Source organism: Pezoporus flaviventris, unplaced genomic scaffold, assembly GCF_033815535.1.
Source record: "Pezoporus flaviventris isolate CSIRO_AGI_PZ_B2104156 unplaced genomic scaffold, CSIRO_AGI_Pfla_v1 ptg000036l, whole genome shotgun sequence".
Classification (NCBI taxonomy): domain Eukaryota; kingdom Metazoa; phylum Chordata; class Aves; order Psittaciformes; family Psittacidae; genus Pezoporus; species Pezoporus flaviventris.
The window spans coordinates 26,812,933-26,833,131 of record NW_026892584.1 but is presented as its reverse complement, the minus strand read 5'-3'; the positions used below and the strand labels follow the sequence as shown (position 1 = coordinate 26,833,131).

The window sequence follows — 20,199 nt, the reverse complement described above, 5'->3', positions numbered from 1 at the left end:
AGAGACTTTAAAGAGTCCTGAGACTTTAGAACTGTGGCTACTTTCAAGTTATAACCTCAACTAAACGTGGTGATTTGAAGAGCGGCAGTAGTTCCTTCCCCAAAATTCCTACACTACTATAAAATCAACATGACAAGAAGACAACAAGAACACAGTAGCTTTCTATTTAGCTTGTGGAAAAGTTGAAAATCAGCTTTGAGTTCCCTAGCTCTTCATAAACTGTATATGCCAGGCTAAGCTGTACTGAAATGCAGCCACCTTCAGGGTAAACAGCAGCAGGTCATTCAAAGGATTCAGCATAGCACTGGAAAGGACAAAAAGAGAAGGAAGGGTATTTTTCCCGAAAGGTCAGCAGGGGAAATATAAACTGCAAGGCCATGGCCACCGCATGATAGTGCAGGAGAGGAAAAGGCTGAGGCAAACAGAAAGGACACTGGGATGGCAAGGGAAAGGAAGGCAGGAAATAGTGTTGTTATACAGTGTTTAGCTCAGCCACAGAAAGCTCCTGTCTCAAAGTGATGTGCTATAGGTGTCAGTTATTAGAGGGAACAAGCACAAATATTATGTATTCAAAATGCACTTAATGAAGTACACCCTAGCTGATGGTGCTCTCCTCAGCAGGTCAGGCACAGAGCAGAGAATGGGTCTCAGGCATTCACATCAGGTCGCAGTTTTAAATAATTTTTAAACTAGGGCAAGGTGCCAATGCTTACCTCAAGGTGCTGCACCCAGACAGACATGTCAGCAAAAACACCAAGTTCAGTGCATACAGGATGACCATCAATACACATTGCTCCAGAACGAAACAGAAACTTACTTTTTTTTGCCAAAGTTTACCACTTTTGAGCAATAAACCCAGAGCTTCCTCTCAACAAGAGTCACCAAGATCAGATTCAGACATAATGTGTAGGACAACACCATGGAATGTTATACTAGGAGTAAGCTAGCCTTCTATCTGCTTGTCTTACCAAACCAAGAAAACCTTTTTGGTGGCATGGACCAAATGTATTTAAAAACAAAGAAAAGCCCAACAACCCCAAAACAAACAAACAAACAAAAAAAGACAAACTTGGGTAACTCTTGTTGCCAGCACAAAATCCTCTTGCTTTCAAGCTATGCACCTGTGTCAGTGATTTGCAGTTTTTGCCATGGGCAAATGAGTCATTTGAGATTTATATAAGATTATTCTCTGTAGATCTTGGAGTACTTTTGGTGGCACTCATGCATCATTTTACAGGCGGGGAAACTGAGGAACATGGACTTGGCCATGTGTTGGAAGACAGCAGGTTTCTATACCCATTCCTCTTCAGGACCTCTTTACAGAAGAAAGGCAGGATCGTGGCACAGCCTTGATTTTGTGCAGGTCACCCACCACAGGCACATTTTCTAAATCCAAGCTCTGAGCCAAAAAAAAAAAAAAAAAAAAAAAAAAAAGGACTGCTGGCTAGTTCACAACACAGCAGGCCTTTAGCAACTCAGAGGCCCTCTGCTTGCTGCAGGCAGGCAGGCAGGCCTGCTCTTTTCCAGTAACAGCAGGGTCTACCCAAGCATGTATGATGAACTCATCACAAAAGCAATCAGGCATTAATTTGGTCAATCATTCCTGTGACAGCGAATCCAGTTCTCAACTACAACAAGGCAAGAATCCAGCTAAACTGAAGGACAGAAATAAATGCCTCAAAAGATACCAGTCAACATAACAGAAGAAGAACAATTTAGATATTGACCTATCCACACTTTTTTTTTAAAGAAAAGGCTACCCAAGATTTAAGTAGGAACAAAAATAAAAAGCATTAAAAATTTAAATCGGGTTTTCCAGGCACTAATAAAAAAAAGGCAGCCCACCCTCCAATCCTTCTTATTTAGAATATTTATGTGGAGTTTCTATTAGGCTGCTGCATGCCTTGCGTGTATCCTGCTTCACTAAAGAAGAGCCTTTTTAAAGCATCACTTGACTTTGTTTTAAATATCTTGCTACGGTTTCCATTTTAGCTCTGTGAGATGATTATTTTCTCTCACCAAACTGAAGTTATGCAGCAGTTGAAAATGCTGATGGCTTAACTGGTTTCTTTTTTTTTTTTTCCTCCCTTCTCCTCGACACAGCAACCCTGAGGGGTTTTAACTCTTTCTGCAGCATTGAAATCCTGCTTTTGGAGTTCAATGTTTAACTCGCGCTGGGAGACTCATAAATATTCGGAGTCACTCTCTCCCTCTCTGTTTGATTAGGAAATGAGCCTTTAACTCAATGTAATCCCCAAGCCATTAACAAAAAAGCCCTCAACAGCTCCACTATTAGAATTTCACTCCTAACCCACAGAGGATTGAATTAGATTAACATAACTACCCGAAATCTGAGTTTATTTTCTGTGCCAGATAGAAATGTGTCTTCAGGAAAGAAAAAGAAGAGAGGAGGAGAGCAAGCATAGCATAATGAAATGTAAAAATAGAGAGGTGAGAAATAGACGGACAGATGTACAGGTGAAGCTATAAAAGACGTTGAGATAGCTCGCTACACAATCTTTAATAACTGGCTGCTGGGGGTTTTATTCAGAAGGCCCCTAAAAACACAGAACCGTTTCAAGAAGAGTATTCTTTTTTTTTTTTCCTGCTGGTGTTTAATCCCTATTCTCAGGGATTTACAGGAAGACACCTGAGCATGTGCTTCAGACACCTGTGCAGCAGATTTGGCAGAGGTTTTATTTATAAGGGGTGCTATACTCAGCAATGAAAGGAGGGGCTTGAAGAGGAGACTCTGCATGTCAATCATTACTTTGCAGTCAAAGAAACAAATAAACTAGGACAAAATGAAAATTGTTTGTTGTTTAAGGAATAAAAAAAAAAATAAATTCATGCAACAGCCCTGTGACAAACTACACTGTACAGAGTAAGTCAGTTTGGAGGCTGGTAAACACTTACTCCACAAAACATGAAATATTAGTGAAAAAACTAAATAACAAATACTTCCACATAAGGCATCAAAGTCTTCCCTCTAACCGCAGGTAACTCCCTACCTCCAAATAAAAGTGGTCCCATAAACCATTGATTGGTATGCTACAGGACAGTAGATGCTTAGATACTTTTTCCAAATACAGTAATAAAAAGATATGGCAGGTTTAACAGGGAAAAAGACCCACATGCAGTTAAAATAGAAGGATAAAGTCCAGCAATTACGATGACATAACTATTGAACAGTCCAAACAAATTCTTAAGACTAAATTTTTTCTAGCTTTATACTTGAAGGACTACTTCAGGAGTGCTTGGATGTCTGCAAAAATTTATAGTAAATCAGTTTTTGCAGTAATTCCCAAGCATAGTCATGCTGATATTTCTGTTTATGTAAGAAGAAAAAGATTCATTTTTCAAGTGATAACATGTCTCTTGGTTTTCAATTTTAGGGGAACCTCAGACCAGCTATCTGATAGATTCCTTGTTAGTTAGTTGTTAGAGTCAGCAACTTTATTTCTTTAATGTCTTTCAGGAAAATCTGCTCTCCCTTTATTACACAATAACGATTGTCACAAAGAGGCAATAAATGTAATATCATGCCAAAACAAACAGAAAAGGGAGTTAAATAATTCAACTACATTCATTTTTAAGTAAAGCAAAAAGCCTTAATAATGAAAATGAAGCTTCCTATGATAAGAATGGTCAGGTTAACATTTTTTTTTTTTATTTGGGGGAGGGGAGCTTCATAGCAAGCAGTGGATTGTAACCATTATTCTGGGCACTATTTGTGTATATACATCCACCACGTTTATCCACACTTTCCTAAAAGCCTTTCTTATATCTAGCATTCTAGCTGAAGGATGGAGTATTTATATCAATCGCTAAAAACTCAGACAGAATTAATTTGCTGCCAGGATTTTTTGTCTCTAGAACTTGAGTTAAAAACTTTGAGTATTATAAAATGTACAGCAAAGAAATGCAAAATAAAGAAATTATGAGCAAGCTCACTTGCCACCTTTCTACAGTCAGTCCAAGCAACTCAGCTATCATGTATGCTTTAGGACTTGATATTTTACCTATGAAACAGCTCTGGTTTTATTATTCTATTTTTATGAGACACTTGTTCCTCCAAATTATTTTAAGTTCAGCTTCATTTGATTTGTTGTTACTTTCAAAAATGGTAATTGTGGGGAAGAAAAGTTTTTAGAACACAGATTCAGTTATAAATTTATATTAAAATGTTTAGCACAGCAAAATTAAAAATTGTGATATTGGCATTTTGGGAAGTAAACATTATAAATACAATAAATGAAGGAAATATTTCTATACTTAAAAAAAAATACAAAATCTAAATTTTGTAATACCGATAGCCCAAAACTCAGGCAAAAATATGAAACAAGAAAAACCTCTTTGTGCTGAAAGCTATCAATAAAAAACAATTTCTGACTAATTATTGTCTTCCCTCTCTTCATATTCCTGTTAACTAAAATACTCTAAAAATACAATGTTGTTCAAACATTTTGCATTTTGTCTGCTTTAAAGCAAACAGCTCATTGGCAATGAGAGAGTAAGTTCCTTCTCTGACTACCACTGTGCCGACTTTACAAAGACTTGCACCCCTCTTTTGTCACTGAAGACTTTGGTTGCTGTGGGACTTTTAAAATTAAAGAAACGTCAACTGCTCAATGATAAATGCATTCAGTAAAAGCAAAATTTAATTTCATCTCCATGCTAACAGAAGTCTGATGTGAAGCTGGGGAGGGGGGGGGATTGTTTGTTTTTTTTTTTAATAGAGGAAAGGGTGTTGCTTGGTTCTTTTAAGACAGGACTGCTGAAGTTTCCAGGTTTGCCTTTACCAGCATGGGATAAATAGCACCTGTCCTTGGTAAGCCCTTAAGCAGTGTTACATTATACATTGACCTTTTTGGAATGCCAGCAAACCTGACCCTTTCTATTCCCAAAACAAAACTGTTCCACGCAAACTTTCATTTGCTTATTTCCAGAGAAAAAGCCACTCTCAAATAGTGAAACTGACTGATTTCTACAAAGTTCTGAACCAACTCCTCTGCTTGTGGGTCATGCTGACCTTCCTTTGACAGTGTGAAAATAGAAAAAAAAATACTACCTTTAACCATACTGAGATGCTGCCTTAATTTTTAGCCCAGCTAAAAGGATTGGTTCAGAGCAACATTTGGATTAAAAAAGCCCAGAACAAAAAACAACCCCATAAATGCAGTAAAAGGTAGAAGTTCACTACTTACATGCTGCAGGCTGAGAGATAAAGCTCGAGGCTGGAGTAGAATTTCCCTTGCCCTCAGGTGTTTCTAATTGCTGATTAAATATCTTTTGGTTCCGCCTGCACCAGCCGACAGTCCCCTCTGCGTCTCTGCCTCTCTTTGTGACTAGGACACAGTACTCTGAGTCCCAACCTATAAATAGATCCCAGCTCTGTGATTGATATAACAGGCAGCTGACAAAAAAAAAAAAAAAAAAGAGAGAGAGAAAGAAAGAAAGAGAAGAAAAAAAAAAAAAAAAGAAGAAGAAGAAATAACCAGGTCTTAAGCAAAGCAGCAGAAGCTGGGCTTTTAACTGTGCACTGTACCCAGGGAGGAGTCCCCCACAGTCACCCGTGGGCATCAGAAAGAGAAAGTGCAAGGCAATTACTTTCCTAGCAGCGTTAGAGCAACTTGAGGCATGTAAGGCAAATGAACAAAATTTAGTGCACAGAGAGGGAAAGCACAATTGGCAGACTGCATCCAACTCTTTTGTAGTTTAGCACAAATAAATGCCATTTTAAAAACAAGCTGGGGATTCTGACAGAATGAGAGTTCAGAGTTAAGTTCTGGGGGTTGGTCCAGGCATGCTTGTATTTCTGCTGCAGAATAAACTAGGGCTAGTGGGTAGGTTAGCAATTTAACAGCTCAGCAGTCTACTTAGGGTCTCTGGCCACAAATACTATTTGATGAGGCTGTTCCTGAAAACAAAATTGAGGGCATAGATGGTACCTCCCCTATTGACTCAGCAGAAGTTACTTAGCTTTTAGGGACCTGAACCATCGTTCCTGCTCATGTCCTTGACTGCCAGGAGAAAACTGATGAGTTACAGGTATCAGCAGAGCAGTTTTGCAGAGGCTGAGCTGAGAGCCCACCATCTGGGCAATGACTTGAGAGAATGCATCAGGAATGCTTCTGCTGCCCTGGTCCCCATTAATTGACAGGGGTAATGGTCCTTGGTTTTTCCATATCTAACCTCTACAGATTCTCCTGTTAGATCCATAGTCAGGCAAGGCCAAAAGCTTTTCCAGGAGGCAGCTGGTTCTCCAAGCTTTCATCAACTCCTAGATATTTATGATTTGCAGCAGAACCTTAATTGCTATGCAGTTTCACAGCATACAATCTTAAAGGCAAGGCAGGTCTTGATGAACACCAGGATAGGTAATAAGAGGGAGAACAGTAGGCAGAGAGAGGAAAAACAGTTTTTGCTACACTTGTACAACGGCAGTATCTCCTACAATCATCCCCAGCACCATGCTCAGCTCTGCAGGCAAAAGTACTAGTACTATTATAGAAAGAGAACCAGATTCACCAGCCATCTTTTCAACACATTGCTAGGCTTGCTTGAGCTGAGATGGTAAAGAAATGCTCATAAAGCATTCTGATGGTAAAGAAACTCATAAAAAGCAGGATAAAATCCTCAGGCATCAAGCCCATGCCGAACTCTATGGTTCTTTGGCTCAGTGGCTAACAGTACCTGAACTATTTAAGCTAGTTTAGGCATGTCTGCACTACACTGCAGCTGCTGCTCTTGCTGGAGTAGTTAGTTTAACAGGAGCAGTTATCCTAAAGCAAGGCAAGGACCCACCACATCACAGCCAAGGTCTCAGCTCAACTGCAGCTATTGATCATGTGGGGAGATAAAATAATTTCCTCTTTTGGGGCCAAATCCTGATGCATGCATAACTCGCCTCTTGACAATATACTTTGTGTCTAAGCTGGTAGGATTTAGTCAATGAAATGGCCTTCTTGCAGAACAGGGGTCTGATGAAGCACTGGACAAAGACTCTTGAAATTTAGACATTTTCCTTAGTTGAGCTAGTGCCCTTTGTGAAGTCTGGCTTGTCACTTTACCACAGCTTTAAAAAAAACAGAGATAACAATACTTAACACTGCACTTCAAAGCACTTTGATGTCCACAGATGAAGAACTACAAATGTCTGAGCTCCAATGAAAAAACACACCCTCAATTCCCCACCAGATTTTGATCCTTCACCTAGTTGAATCAGATCTTGGATAAAAAATTACATGACCACTTGAATTTCTGCTCTCTCATTTGGGCTGGTTAGTACATGGTGTTTTGGGCTTTGATATTGAGAACTGTAAACCATTTTACACTTCCCACTGCCATCAGAAGGAATTTTAGAAGCTCAGTACACAGAATAATCAGGCTGAGGCGTGGTAGAGCAAGGTCACAAAACAGGGGCATCTAAATTCAACAGTCATTTTTGAAAAATTCAGCTTTAACAAATGCATAGTTACACAGATCCTGAACATGTTACCACTGTCAGACTGTTCTTTGCCTGTTGACTACTGCGGACAGTAGTTCTTCAACAGTACTCCATCAAGCCCTGTGTTGTATAGAGCAGCACCATCCCTTCCCCATTACGCTCCTATGAGCCAAACTAAAGCTCATAGTGTAGTCTAAATCACAAGGACACTTTGGGCACATCTCAATCAAGTAGCTGCAAAGCGCTATTCAGTTTTCAGCTCCAGGTCCAGGTCCAGTGCTTACAACTGGCATCCCATACCTACAGTGGTGCAAAACCCAGGCATACATTATTCCCCCATCCTTCCACTTTCTGCCTGGAGGATTAAGGGATGAGGACTTGCTAGCATGTGACAGCTAGTACAGATGAACCCTGAATGGAGTCAGCATTCCTCCATTCTTCGTCTCTGCCTTTACACAGCAGTATGTATGACCTTAGTTGATCCCCACTGGGATACACAGCAATCCAGAAAAGATCTGCTTTAGGTAAAACTTCAAAACCAGATCCTGCATCTACACTGCCAGCACCCCTATGCACAAAAAACACTTAATTCCAGTCTCCAGACTTAGGGTGAGGCAGGGAAAGAATCCAACAGTAGAGGCCATAACCCTGGATGCCCACTTCGAAACACTACGACAAAGCAAATAAAAAAGCCCAAACAAAGAAAACCCCAGAAAAATATCAACATCAGTGGCTTATAGGCTGTATAAAGGCTCAACTCTTTCCTTGATAAAGTGCAAATGCAGCTTTACCATCTTTTCTACTTGTTGTCTGCAAAGCTGTCTTTCTAAATGTTTCTTGCTAGGGCCACTTTCACCATAAGCCTGTATTCAGTCTCAGATTCTATGGCAGAGGTAAAAGTTCAGTGCTTAATTTTCTTCAAACACAAAAAGTTTGAGCTTTGCACTTAGAAATCTAAGCAGAATTTGCTGCATATAAGCTATTACAGAAGAATGCAATATATACTTTCCTTCTAATGACAAAATCAAACAAAAATTCACAACTACCTTTTGTAGATAGCAACACAGCAAAACCAGTTGAAGCTTGGAATACTGATCCAATCAGAGTAATCTTCCAATTCCCCCCACCCTCATTAAATCACATCTTTGTCCTCTTTTCCTGTGTCCCTTCTCACAGAAGCAACTATTAAGGTGCTTCTGTGCACATCTGATCAATGTGCCATAAGTTTAGAGCTCAGAACCAGTGCTGCTTTGGTATCAGAAATACAGATATAAGTTTTAACAGATAAACTGAAAGTCAGCTCTGCATTTTCAAAGGCTAGCCATCGACTAAGAAGAACAATTGTAACACACAACAAAAAGTTTCTTTGGCAGAGTCACACTACTTTGAAAGTCTCACAAACCCAACATTCCAGGACAGCTGTATTAATGCCCTGTTGCATTTACTGAGGTGTGAATTGCACAGACTTCAAACAGGGACTAGGTAAACACAAAAAAAGATACTATGGAATGATAACTCTTTTCACATAAAGTAAATGAATGTCAAAAAAGCCCTCTTCCAAGATTTTAAAAATAACAAGATAAGGAATAAAAGATAAACAAAGGGAAAAATTTTAGTAGCAACTCTTTTCTAGAAGCTTGGCACACACAGTACAACTGTTTGATCTGATTTAAGATGTAGTTAAATATACTATGTATTTTGATACTAAGCATGTACTCTGAAAAACTGCATGCTGGTTTTACTGCTAGGAGTTTAGCTGGTTAATTTCCTTATTTGATTTTAATGCTGAAAACTTCATATTACTTCAGTGTTCTTTTTCTGTGCAACCAATATCGGCAGCAGGATATTTATGGCACATGCTGAACCCAAAGTCCATACATACCATCTAATTCTTCCATGTACCCTTTAGGATGGTGCATGCCATACTGTCTCTGCCATCACCACAGAAAGCCACACTGCTTGGTTAATACACTTGTAAGTTTCAGTCCTTCTTTAGTTTCTATATATTTTGATATTCTTCAGGAATGTGAAGAGTTACCACACAAGAATTACCAAGTTTTTAACAGAAGTCACCTACCTGGCCATTCCAGGTGAAAATGTTACCACCCTCCAGCTGCCTGCCAGCTGGAGATTAGGACTCCGAAAGCTCTTTGGCAGTAGGGAATCTGCAAAAACTTTTTAACCGCCTCAAGCAAAGCATGTCAGGTTAGGACTAAGGAACTTTCATGGATTAGGGGAAAGAGACTCCAAATCTATTCTTCCATTTTCAGAGCTGCAGGCAGAGAAAAATCTTCACTTGGCACAGGTGCTTGCAGAGTTAGGCTATGGAGAGGCACCATCTGTGGCTGCTCAGCAGAGGAATGGCATTGGTCTTAACCAGAACAAGAGCAAGCACAGGAGAATGCTACTCTCCCTTGTTTTTCTGAGTCCACCAGTAATAACAATGTGCTAATGAAAAATAGCTTGGCTTGAGCATTCAGAAGCTATCCAGAGTGAGCATTCAGTTCTACACACACACACGGAAAGAAAATTTGTGAGGATTTAACTCAAGCCTGCAAGCAGTAGGACAATCACGTGCTGTATTGCATTTAAACACACAAGCTTTGCAGTCTACCACATACAGTATGACAAAAAAATTCCTTCTATCCTTACCTCATTTAGATCCCTGCTAAACTTCCGCTTCTACTGCAGAGCCTGTTCCTAAAAGAGCTTCTATGTTTACAACCAGCAAAAAGCAGTGAAATGGAATAAGAGTTCTTGGATGTACTCCTGCCTAAATTGTGTAAACACGATATTCTCTCACTGGAAACCACCATCATCTTCTTCCAATCACATGCTGCAATGTGTTCCACCAGCATCTGGCTGTCAATTCCATCATTTGGGGCAGATACCTTTTATGCTTTCAGCTTCTTGTGGATGTTTTGCAGAAACTCATCGCTGTTGTTGTATCACTTGTTTAGGACCTTGTTTAGCACCAGCAAGTCCACACCTGTGCTGGCAGGGCATTAGCTGTGCACTCAGACAAATCTCAGCCCAGCAGCCTAAGGTCATCTTCAGGCAAGAGATACAGTTTTGTGCTCTCAGTGACCTTGGCCATGGTGGGGAGGGAGAGGAAGCAGGGTAACTGTCACACTAAAGCTCAGAGCAATTTTGAAACTAGAATGAGGACAGACTTAAATCAGTTCTGGTGCCAGATCAAATAGAGACCAGGACTGCCAGAAAAAGGTTTCCCTTTGTTTTTTTGTTTTTGTTTTTCTTTTAATTCAGATTCCTTCAGACAACTTCTACAAAACCCAAACAACTACATTATAACCACAGACAGGCCTAACCATGATGTCTGGCTCCAGATCTAAACCTCTTACAGTCAGACTGTTAGCTCGACTCCTCAGAAGGATCATCACCCTTTTCCAAACGCCCAGTGTGTCACGGGGGTTATTACCATTCCCTCTTCTCCTCTCCAAGGGGAGGATCCATACTCCGTGTGTCTTGCGCAAATAAAACGTATTTTTAAAAAGTAAAAATGAAGGCAAACAACTGATGAAGTTCCTCAAAGGAAGGGGATGTTTATGGCTGCAGACACCCACAGGAGGAGTAAGTTTTTCCAGAAGCCCTTCATGTGCAAGCTGTGGGGTTTTAGGGCTGCTCATCTGCTTCCATACCTGCTGAGAACACGCCTGCAGGTCGGCACAACCCAACAGAGCTCTCACGAGAAAAGTGAGGTGCCACACAAGCTCCTCAGCCTCAAAAGTGAGGAAATAAGTACTGAGAAATTCTGCAGTGGGTCCCTCGTGAGCCCACTCCAAACCAACACCACTGATCTCCCATCCTGCCTCATCTCCCAGTTGATTGTGTCTGAAGAGCCCTTACCCCTGCCCTGAGGTTGGGACCCTCTCTCGTCTGAAGGAGAGGGCGCAGCTCTCACTCCCCAAATACCACTAGCCAAGCGTTACTCAGCGTATCTGCACCAGGTGTCTGTAGTGAGGTGCTGGCTGCAGGGTGGCCCCTGTGAGGAGAGGCTGGGCTGCCCTGTGCCAGACACAGCCTGTTCCAGCCAACTCCAGCTGACCCACCACAGGGCATGGCTGAGCCCCTCCGCTGAGATGGCGGTGCCTCTGGCGAAGCGTGTTTGTTTAAGAGAGGACAGGCAGTGAGGACTGAGAAACGGTAGACACTTAGAGCAGGAGGAGGGCCAGAGGCGCTCCAGGTGCCGAAGCACACAGTCTGCTGCAGAAAGCACAGTGGAGCAGGTGGATATTTCCTGGAGGCGCTGCAGCTCACAGCGGGCCAAGGTCAGCCCACCACAGTAAAACAAATTCTGCATGTTCAGTACCATTCCCTCTGCATCGTAGACACAGGCAAGCAAGTGCTCCCAGCCAGGCGATCTCTGCCTGGCACTGCCAGGGCTCCTGTGCCAGGCAGGGTATGCCGCAGGGACTGAAAGGAGGGGACAAGCCACCAAAAAGAACCCTGAACACTACTGGAAACTGTCTTGTTACTGTGGGAGAGACTATTCTCACAGATCACAACAAAACCCTACCTACAACTCCTGACAACCCATATTTGGGAGGCACTTGAAGGCACACATGACTTTCATGGACACAGCAATGCGTGTGCAACTTCCTCTCTGGCAGTGAAGTTCTGCCACCATATCACTCCCTCACTGTGCATAAAACCAAACATGAAATGGCAGCCTAAACATTACCCTCACAGAAGCTTCTTCAGCACATAAACCTAAGGCAAGGTTCACTTGCACTGTGAGGGGAACTGGGATCTGTGTTTCCAGCTAATGTCTCTCAGTTCTGTGCCATTTAAAATAACTTCTGAGCCCACTCTGTGGCTGCCAGGCCCTTGGCTGAAAGATGTAAGCCCTTGTAATGTGTTGAACAGGCACAGACCCAGGTAAAATTCCCCCTCCCTTGTCTCTTTTTCTTTAGGCTAACCATAGCAAGCTTCTGCTGAACTTTCACTCAGCTCCATCTTAGTGAATAGGTGAGGTGGTTTCTCCCTCTTTATCACAATTCTGCTGCAGTCTCCTCTGCCTTCTCACCCCATCACCTCAAGTCCTTCTTCATCTTAGAGTTGCCAGTCACCTCTGAAAGCTCTCCCGACCCAGACCCTTCCCACCCTGCAGCCTTGAGCACCTCAAAACTCAGAGCATTTTCCTCTCCAAAAGAATGGAGAGGGAGAAGGGGAGAAGGGAAGGAGCCTTTTCTTTAAAAGTAGTTACCCATATTTGCAAGAAAGGATTCTGCAAAAGGATTTAGTGTTCCCTTCCTCTGTTCCCCAGTCAGAAACTGAGCTCCCTGGCACTAAGCTCATCCCAGGTGAAGAAGCACAGCTACAGCACATAACATAGGGAGGACAAGCTGCTGGGCCTCTCATGTTGCTGCCGAGCTTTACTGCTTGTTTCAGGCACTCAGGATTTCGTCTGAGGATGCTCTGCACTAAGAGGACACAAAGGAAGGGCGTGTGCGCGCACACACACACAGACACACACAGACACACGCTGTCCCAGCAGAGGAGCGGAAGAGCCAGGACAATGTGCCCTGAAATGCAAGGCAGCTGCCCCCTCAACCAACCACTGCTGCTAGTCAACAGCCTGCCAGGCTGAGGAGGAGCCAAAAGCCCAGCTGTTTCTCTACCAACAGTCTTGCCAAGTGGCACAGACAGCATCCCCCTCTGAGGTCCTGATGGGAAGCACATGGTGCCTCCTCCCTTTCTCTTCCCCCACCCCTCCTTCTGCCCCCCCCCCCCCCCCCCCCCCCCAACTTCTGGTTGGCACCAACAAAGGTGCCCTGCAGTTCACTGCAGATATTCAAAGCTGCTAGAACCTGAGCTGGAGCTCAGGTATAGCACACCCTATAGCAAAAATTGTCCTCTATCCTCCCTTCCTCTTCCCCACCCCCTACTCCCTGTAAAAAGATGTCACATTCACTGAGGCTTAACAGTGAGGAGGGAAAAAAAAGTTAAATCCTTAACCTCAAGTGGATTTACCCAAGGCCCCTTGGAAACAGCTGCTTGAGGAAGGTTTCTGTCAAGTCCGTGCTTCAGGTGCAGACATTTGGTTGCTCAGTCCATTGCTGCTGCTTTAGTCTGTGCTCTTGCCACACCTGGACCTGTCCTCGCCTGGAATAACCAGTCCCTTCCATTACTTCTGCCTAGGGCCCTGCTGCTGCTGGGAGGTGAGGCCCAGCTCCTCACCGGTCCCCTCCCTCAAGGAATGTGTCACTAGCGTGACACACACTTGCTCACACATGGCCTGGCTGTGACTCCCCACTGAGCACAGAGTAGAAGATCTAAAGCAGTCACAGTAGCTTCTTCCCTGACATGCTGTGTACCATGCAGCTCTCCTGCTCTCACAAGCTTGGAAAAACAAAACAAAACAAAATACAACATAACCACCATGAAACCACAACTTTATTTCCTCTGTGCAACATTAAGCTGTGAAAAAAGTGGTGGATTCAGTCGTCTGCACCTTTGCAAGGCAGGACAGATGCATCAAAGCGCTTTGCAGCCAGGTAACAGAAACTCCAGGAGAAGCAGCCCCAGTTTTATGTCACACAGCACTTAAGGATACTTTAGCAAAGCGGAGTTACACAGGGCTACTTCAGCATGCTCTAAATGACCTGGTCTGGATTTTGGCAGAAAGATAGCCTCATTCATATGGACTTTATATCCAGATGAGAACCAGGCTATATAAATTCAATTTGAGAATACCATGAGACTCTAAGTTATCACTGCATGGTGCTCCCCTGCGCCCTGTAAATATGCCTTAAGTAGCAGAGACAAGAACAGAAACTTTCTCTTGAATACATCTGGTGACTTGCCATTCGATCCTGGGATTCATTTGCCTGATGAAACCCCATGGAAACCTGCAAGCAGGCTGCCTTCTGCTTTTTGAAAGCCCGTTCTTCAGAGCTGTTGTGCTACATCTCTGCCATTGTTCTGGAGAAGTTTCTTTTTGCCATGTTATCAGGTGACAGAACTCACATTTTTAAATTTATAGAAATAGGATGTTAGAAAAAGTAGAGAGCATGGAAATTTTTTCATGTCTCCTTCTTAAGTTTCCAAAGAAGACCCCTTATGTTTCAAAAAAGTTATTTTCTTTACTTTCTCACTGATCACTAGCTTGCATCCAGGCAGAAATCAAGGCTCTAATTTGGAGGCAGGTGGACTGCTGGTTGTAACCACAGGGCATTTCATATTTCCTGTCTGTATCAGCAAATTCCCCAATAAAACACTTTCCTAAAGCTTGGTTGTTCTTTAATGAAATCTAACAAAAAACTGAGTTCTGGACGAATTATTTGGAAGTCTTCTATGTTAACTACAATTGTTCTGAGTGGTGGCATTAATTTGGAGTAATTGTTATTCACTCCAGAAAACTGTCATCAAAGAGCAAACAACCAAACGAGACCTGACACACAATATCAGGAAGCAGCCCCCTGCCCTGAACTGTGCAGTGATTCCCTCCTTCAAAAGTGATTTCTTCAGCCAAGTTCTCTATAAATGGAAACTCTTGTTTCACCTCCTTTTTCAGAATGTGTGAGTCTGTGTAGAGAAACTGCTTCGATATTGCTACATTATGCTTTCAAAATGTTACCTGTTCCCCTTGCAAGCATTGTTAAGTGAGTCATGAAAATGGGCAGCCTCAGAGGTCCATGTAAAGGCAAGACTGCAAAGAAAAAACATGCAACCATTACCTTCATTTCGTGGTACAGAGCAAGCAAAAAGTAAGGAAGTGCCCTGACAAAAATGTCTTTAAGGCTGTGCCATGACAGGGATGACTACATAGTTACTGTTCATCTTTGAGAGTCAGTGTTCCCAGATGCCTCAGAAATGATAATTTTTACTACAACTAATTACAGACACTGTGGTGACTCCCCAGCCAGACTTGTAGCCCTTTTATGTTATTGCTGTTATTATTATTATTATAATAAGCAGCATTCAGTACCAGGCCCTTTGACACTAAACACCATGCATGTGTAAATAAGCAAATATGGCCTCCACTGCAAATACTTTGTAATTTGAGGCCTGTTCCACATTAATTTTTGTATAAATGGAACTATCCCACTTCACAGGAATGATTTTATAAGAATATTGCACTGGACAAAGTTATATAACTATAACCACGTTTATGTTAGTCTAGCTTACATCTCCAAAGAAGTTATGCTGAACTATGTCCTACCAAAGTAATATTCATGCACCACTTTACCTATACTGGGATCCAAGATCACAGTGAAACCAGTGCTCAGATAGGCTAATACGAGGAAAACTGGGGCACATATATTAGAGGGCAGAAGATACAGTCTGTACAGACCACAGCAATTTCACAGCTGCATCTCAACTTACCTCCTGAAAGAATCTTCTATTGAAAATTTTGGGTGCTCATTGCCTTCTCAGGTACCTGAAACAAAGATGCCTTTTTTTCCAGTGGCTTTCTCTGTTGTGTTTGATAGGCTTTTTAACTGCATTATCCTGAAACTGCAATGTTACTTACTTGTTATTAAATTTCAGGGAAATCACATGCATTAGCAGTGTTATGAATGTCCAGAAAGAAGGAAGCTTATTCCTTACTAGTCACTAGAGAATCTATAAGGTACATTGACCAAACAGTGGATCCTCTGATGCACACATAGTAAGATGCGAGCCTCAACTGAACTCTTCTGTAATTGGGGCATTTGAACAGTCCCTGTCCCATGTGGATTTCCTGGACTCTAAATAAGAGTGAGCTCTTTCTGCCGTCTTTCCCTAAGGGATAATAATAAGGCCTTCCTTCTCTACCTGTCACCTATTTCATGAAACTTGCATGAATTTAATACCTTTCAGACTCCTGATTGGGTGTGAAATGTGTTGAAATTAGATAACAGGTTCAGAAGTTAGACAAACTCATCAAGCGTGATCATATATGCGGTATTCCCTTAGAATAGCAGGCCTAACAATAAATTCCAGTTAAACTGACAAAGCATTTTTCGAAGGAACATCATGTTGTGATATAATCTGTATTTCATTTTCTTTAAAAACAAAGCCAACTGGAAAAACCCGACCAAACAAATAAACACACCCCATTTAAAACCGAAAAGAGCTGGATATGGAATCAGGAGCCCTCACCTGTACAGTGCTCAGCTTCATCCTGCTTCACTCTTCTTCTGCCACCATACCCCTCTTTGTGTTACACATAGCATAGGAAGACGACATGCAAGAGCTCCATGAGTGCTCCTGGATTCTATGATTGGTGGCAGATTTAGGGACAAGAGCTTCCTTGGCCCCCAGCAGATGTGCTTGCTTTAACAGCAATCTTTCATGTGCTGATGAATTGTCACTGTCGTGCACAAACCCCTAGAATTGAAAGCAAAGTTGTCCTTCTAGTTTTAGTCCCTCTTTTTACCAATTTCTCTGTTTCAAACCACCTGTGCTCACTCTGGATCTCTTAGGGAGCTTGAGGATTTGAAGTGATGATGGTAGACTGCAACCTGGATAGCTTTTGTCCTGTGCTGTGTTGCTCCAAGGAGGCTGGGTAGGTCCATGCTCAGAATCCAGCTTCCTATTAGACAGGTTTTTTGAAAGAAAATGCAGCATACAGCTACGTTCTCTAGAGTGAGATCTCAGGGTAAATAGGTCTGGATTGTGTTAGTCCCACATGAGGTATCAATGCTATGCCTTTGTCTTAACAGTCCACTCCTCCCCCTTTGCAAACTCAAAACACTTTCTCTGAATAATCACAACCGCACTGATTTCTTCTCTCTGCAAGGGAGCCTGGAGCCTGCACTGATATTTTTAGGTAACCCACTTGCTCAGTTTTCTTTCCCCTCTGTGAACAGATCCTTTGCTTATTCTAATTCATACTGCCACAAACGTTCCTTGTCTCTTTCTTGTTCTGGCACTCTCTCAGAACTGTAAATGCAGCACCTACTGCTTAGATAGAGAGCTATGCTATCACTGTATGCTGGTTTTTGTGTATGGGCTCTTCCAGGGCTGTACACATGATGACCGGAAGTACAGAGTAGAGACTGCAATGAGACCTTGATAAAATTAGTAAGTGGTTGAAGTATTATATAGGAAGCCAAGCAAAAATTCTAATTAGTATTTTTATGATTATTCATCAAACCCAATAAAGATCCCATTCCAAAGGAAGGGGTAAGAGACCCAGACAGCAAAGGAAGGTAACCTACAACTAAAGAAGTTTCACATCCAAATTCTTTCCTATTTCATAGTGACTGTTGGCATAAAATATTGCTACTCTGACATGAGGAGGCTTTGGTGACAAGTTTGTGGAAGCAGGAACAACAAAACCAGTGACAAGGCAGGAGAGGATCAGTCAGTCCTTGTGGCTGTGTCCAATCCATGCTGCTGCTGTCTCAAAGGAGTTGCCCCTATGGTTCTAACCATATCCTGGTTTCATGTGTCCCATCTTCTACTTCAGGAATCTTAGGAATGTTTTTTTACACATACTTCTTCTTTCAGCCTGTGCACTTTGTCCTACCTGACTACTTTTTTTCCTCTTGCTTTCCGTTCTTGTTCCCAGTCTTTCCATTTCCCTTTCCTTTTTATTTTGCCCACAAACAACCCCCTTCCCCAGCATGTCAACAGCAGTGGGAAGTAACCTAATTAATAGCTCCTTGATAGCCTACCCCACACGAGCACAGACCCATCCCCCCAGTATCCCACTGGCAATTCAACAGCCCTCTCTCAAGAAGGAAAATATTTCCATACTAATTAAGAACAACATTGGGTATTTCTGGGCGGAAGGATCAGGGATTCCCATCTGGGCCTAGATCTCTTGAGCTGACAGCAACTGTACCTCAAAGCACATTTTCTTTTCCAAATCTTTGTAACATTAACTGTTTACACTGCTCTCTGTATCAAACATCTTTGTCAGCCTGGCTTGTATGTTAGGTAGTAGCTCTGCAATTGAGTTAAGGCCGTATTCCTGCAGCACTCAGCCTGTGTGTCTCTCTTTCAGCACATGGCACTTGTTCATAAACCTACATTGCTTCCCTTCTCTATTCTTCAGCAGGATTAATGTGAGCCAAGGACCTTTCCATGTTGTGGTTCTCAAAGGACACAGATGCTACTAGGTCCATTTGAAAGGTCTCTGCTACTTGACATCCCCTGACACCCACTTCACTGTCTCTGGTTCTGCCACAACCACTTGTAAAAAAATCAAGTGCTGTTTTTGAAGTGTATATCTAGAGAGGGGTAGTTCTCAGTACTGACTGACCTGCAACACAGATTTTTTTTCTATATGTAGCAGGATAGTCCCATTTCTGTCTTCATGCAGGAAAAGGGAAAGGTAGGAAATGCTTCACTAATGACTGTGTTCAGAGATAGACTTCCAGAGAACAGAAGGAACACACATGAATTTTGCTATCCCATCTTGTAATCACCCAAAAGGGAGAGTTTTGTCTCCTTACTCTAGAGGTGACCTGAGATAACACAACTAGTTGCTTTCCTTGCATCACAGGACAGCAAAAGAATGAAAATTGAATACAGAAAAGTGTGGGAAACATTGGTGCTTCTGAAAAAATGCAGAAAAATACAGCTCTTCCCAGTGAGAAAAAACATTAGAGGTCCTATACCACTTATCAGCTCCTTAAAGCTATGAGAAATAAGCAAGAGTATTTCCTAGAAGCCCTATAACAGATAGCATTGTATTAAGGGACACCAATACTGATGTGAGTCTGCCAGACCCTATTCCACACATTCAGCAGGCTGTCCCCACAGACTGTTGAAGTAGCAGAAACACCAGCAGCAGCTACAGAAAGGTTCACTGCAAGCAGGAAGCAGCCCACAGGCATGGGTGCTTCTCCTACACAGAGTGAATTGGAAAAAAGACTTTCAGATAAGCATTCAGACAAAATAAATGCACAAGGAGCACATTTACTAAGCAGTGGGCCAGGGAAAGACATCTTCAAAGCACAGTAATAAGGAAGGAACTGTAAAACAGAATAAAGAAGGGAGATATGTGAGGTACCTCGACTTATCCTATCACTGCAGTACTGCCAGTGCAGCTTCCACTGCATCATATACTCCATGTGTCCATTTCCCCTGCCAGCCTTCTTCTGAAGAGGCTTTTATCCCCCAGCTGCTGCCCAAGCTTCTGTACATGACCACTGTCCTCTGTGCCTGCCTAGACACAGTCTTGCCCATTCTTCCCCACCTCCACAAACATCCTTGTACAGCAAAGCTTTAGACAGAAAAGCATACATTTCCATCCACAAGGCTGAAAGAAAAAAGTATGGAAGGAATGAAGGAAAAAAGAACCCCTCTTAAAGGAGGGGGAAGAAGGATGGAGACAGAGGCAAATAGGAGGGAGAGTGAGAGGGGCCATAAATTCCCTTCTAATTCCAAATAATTCCGATTACACGGATGAGTAGTTTTCAATCAGAAAGATAATCTCAAAGATAGATGGCAGGATAATTGCTCGTCGGCGCGACGTAAATATTGTGTCGTTTCTATTAATCTCAGCGAATCGGGTGTCAGGGTTGTCACTCATTCATCAAAACAAATTAAAAAAAACATATTAAAAAAAAAAAGAGAGATGCTGGAGGGAGGGGGATGTGTATCCAATAAGCAGCTGAAGGCATGCAAGGTAATGAATGCTGCTTACATGCTGTTTGTATTTTTTGGTTTATAAATGCTGAAGGTAACTCAGGCAGTAGGTCTTTATTAACCTCTCGGTAGGGACTGCAAGGGACACCGCTGCATGCAGAACAGAGCAGTAAGGCTGCAGAACGGGACTGTGATTGCAC

The 20,199-nt window shown here is 42.3% G+C and overlaps 1 protein-coding gene across 5 annotated transcripts in view; it reads right to left on the bottom strand.

Annotated features, from left to right (window-relative positions):
- The window catches only part of ESRRB (estrogen related receptor beta), a 137,231-nt gene extending 124,310 nt beyond the window's left edge, over positions 1-12,921 (bottom strand). For 2 of the 5 annotated variants that reach the window (XM_061463651.1, XM_061463650.1), the window contains exons 1-2: positions 10,103-10,669; positions 5,208-5,375 (exon numbers count right to left, since the gene is read on the bottom strand). Coding sequence is in view for 1 of the 5 variants with exons in the window: in XM_061463653.1 (XP_061319637.1) it covers positions 5,208-5,209 (2 nt within the window). In the remaining 4 variants the exon portion in view is untranslated. Of the gene's footprint in view, positions 1-5,207; positions 5,376-10,102; positions 10,671-12,677 lie in introns of those variants that run through there. The other 3 variants (XM_061463648.1, XM_061463653.1, XM_061463652.1) reach the window with 3 other exon arrangements.
- Positions 12,922-20,199: the final 7,278 nt, after the last annotated feature.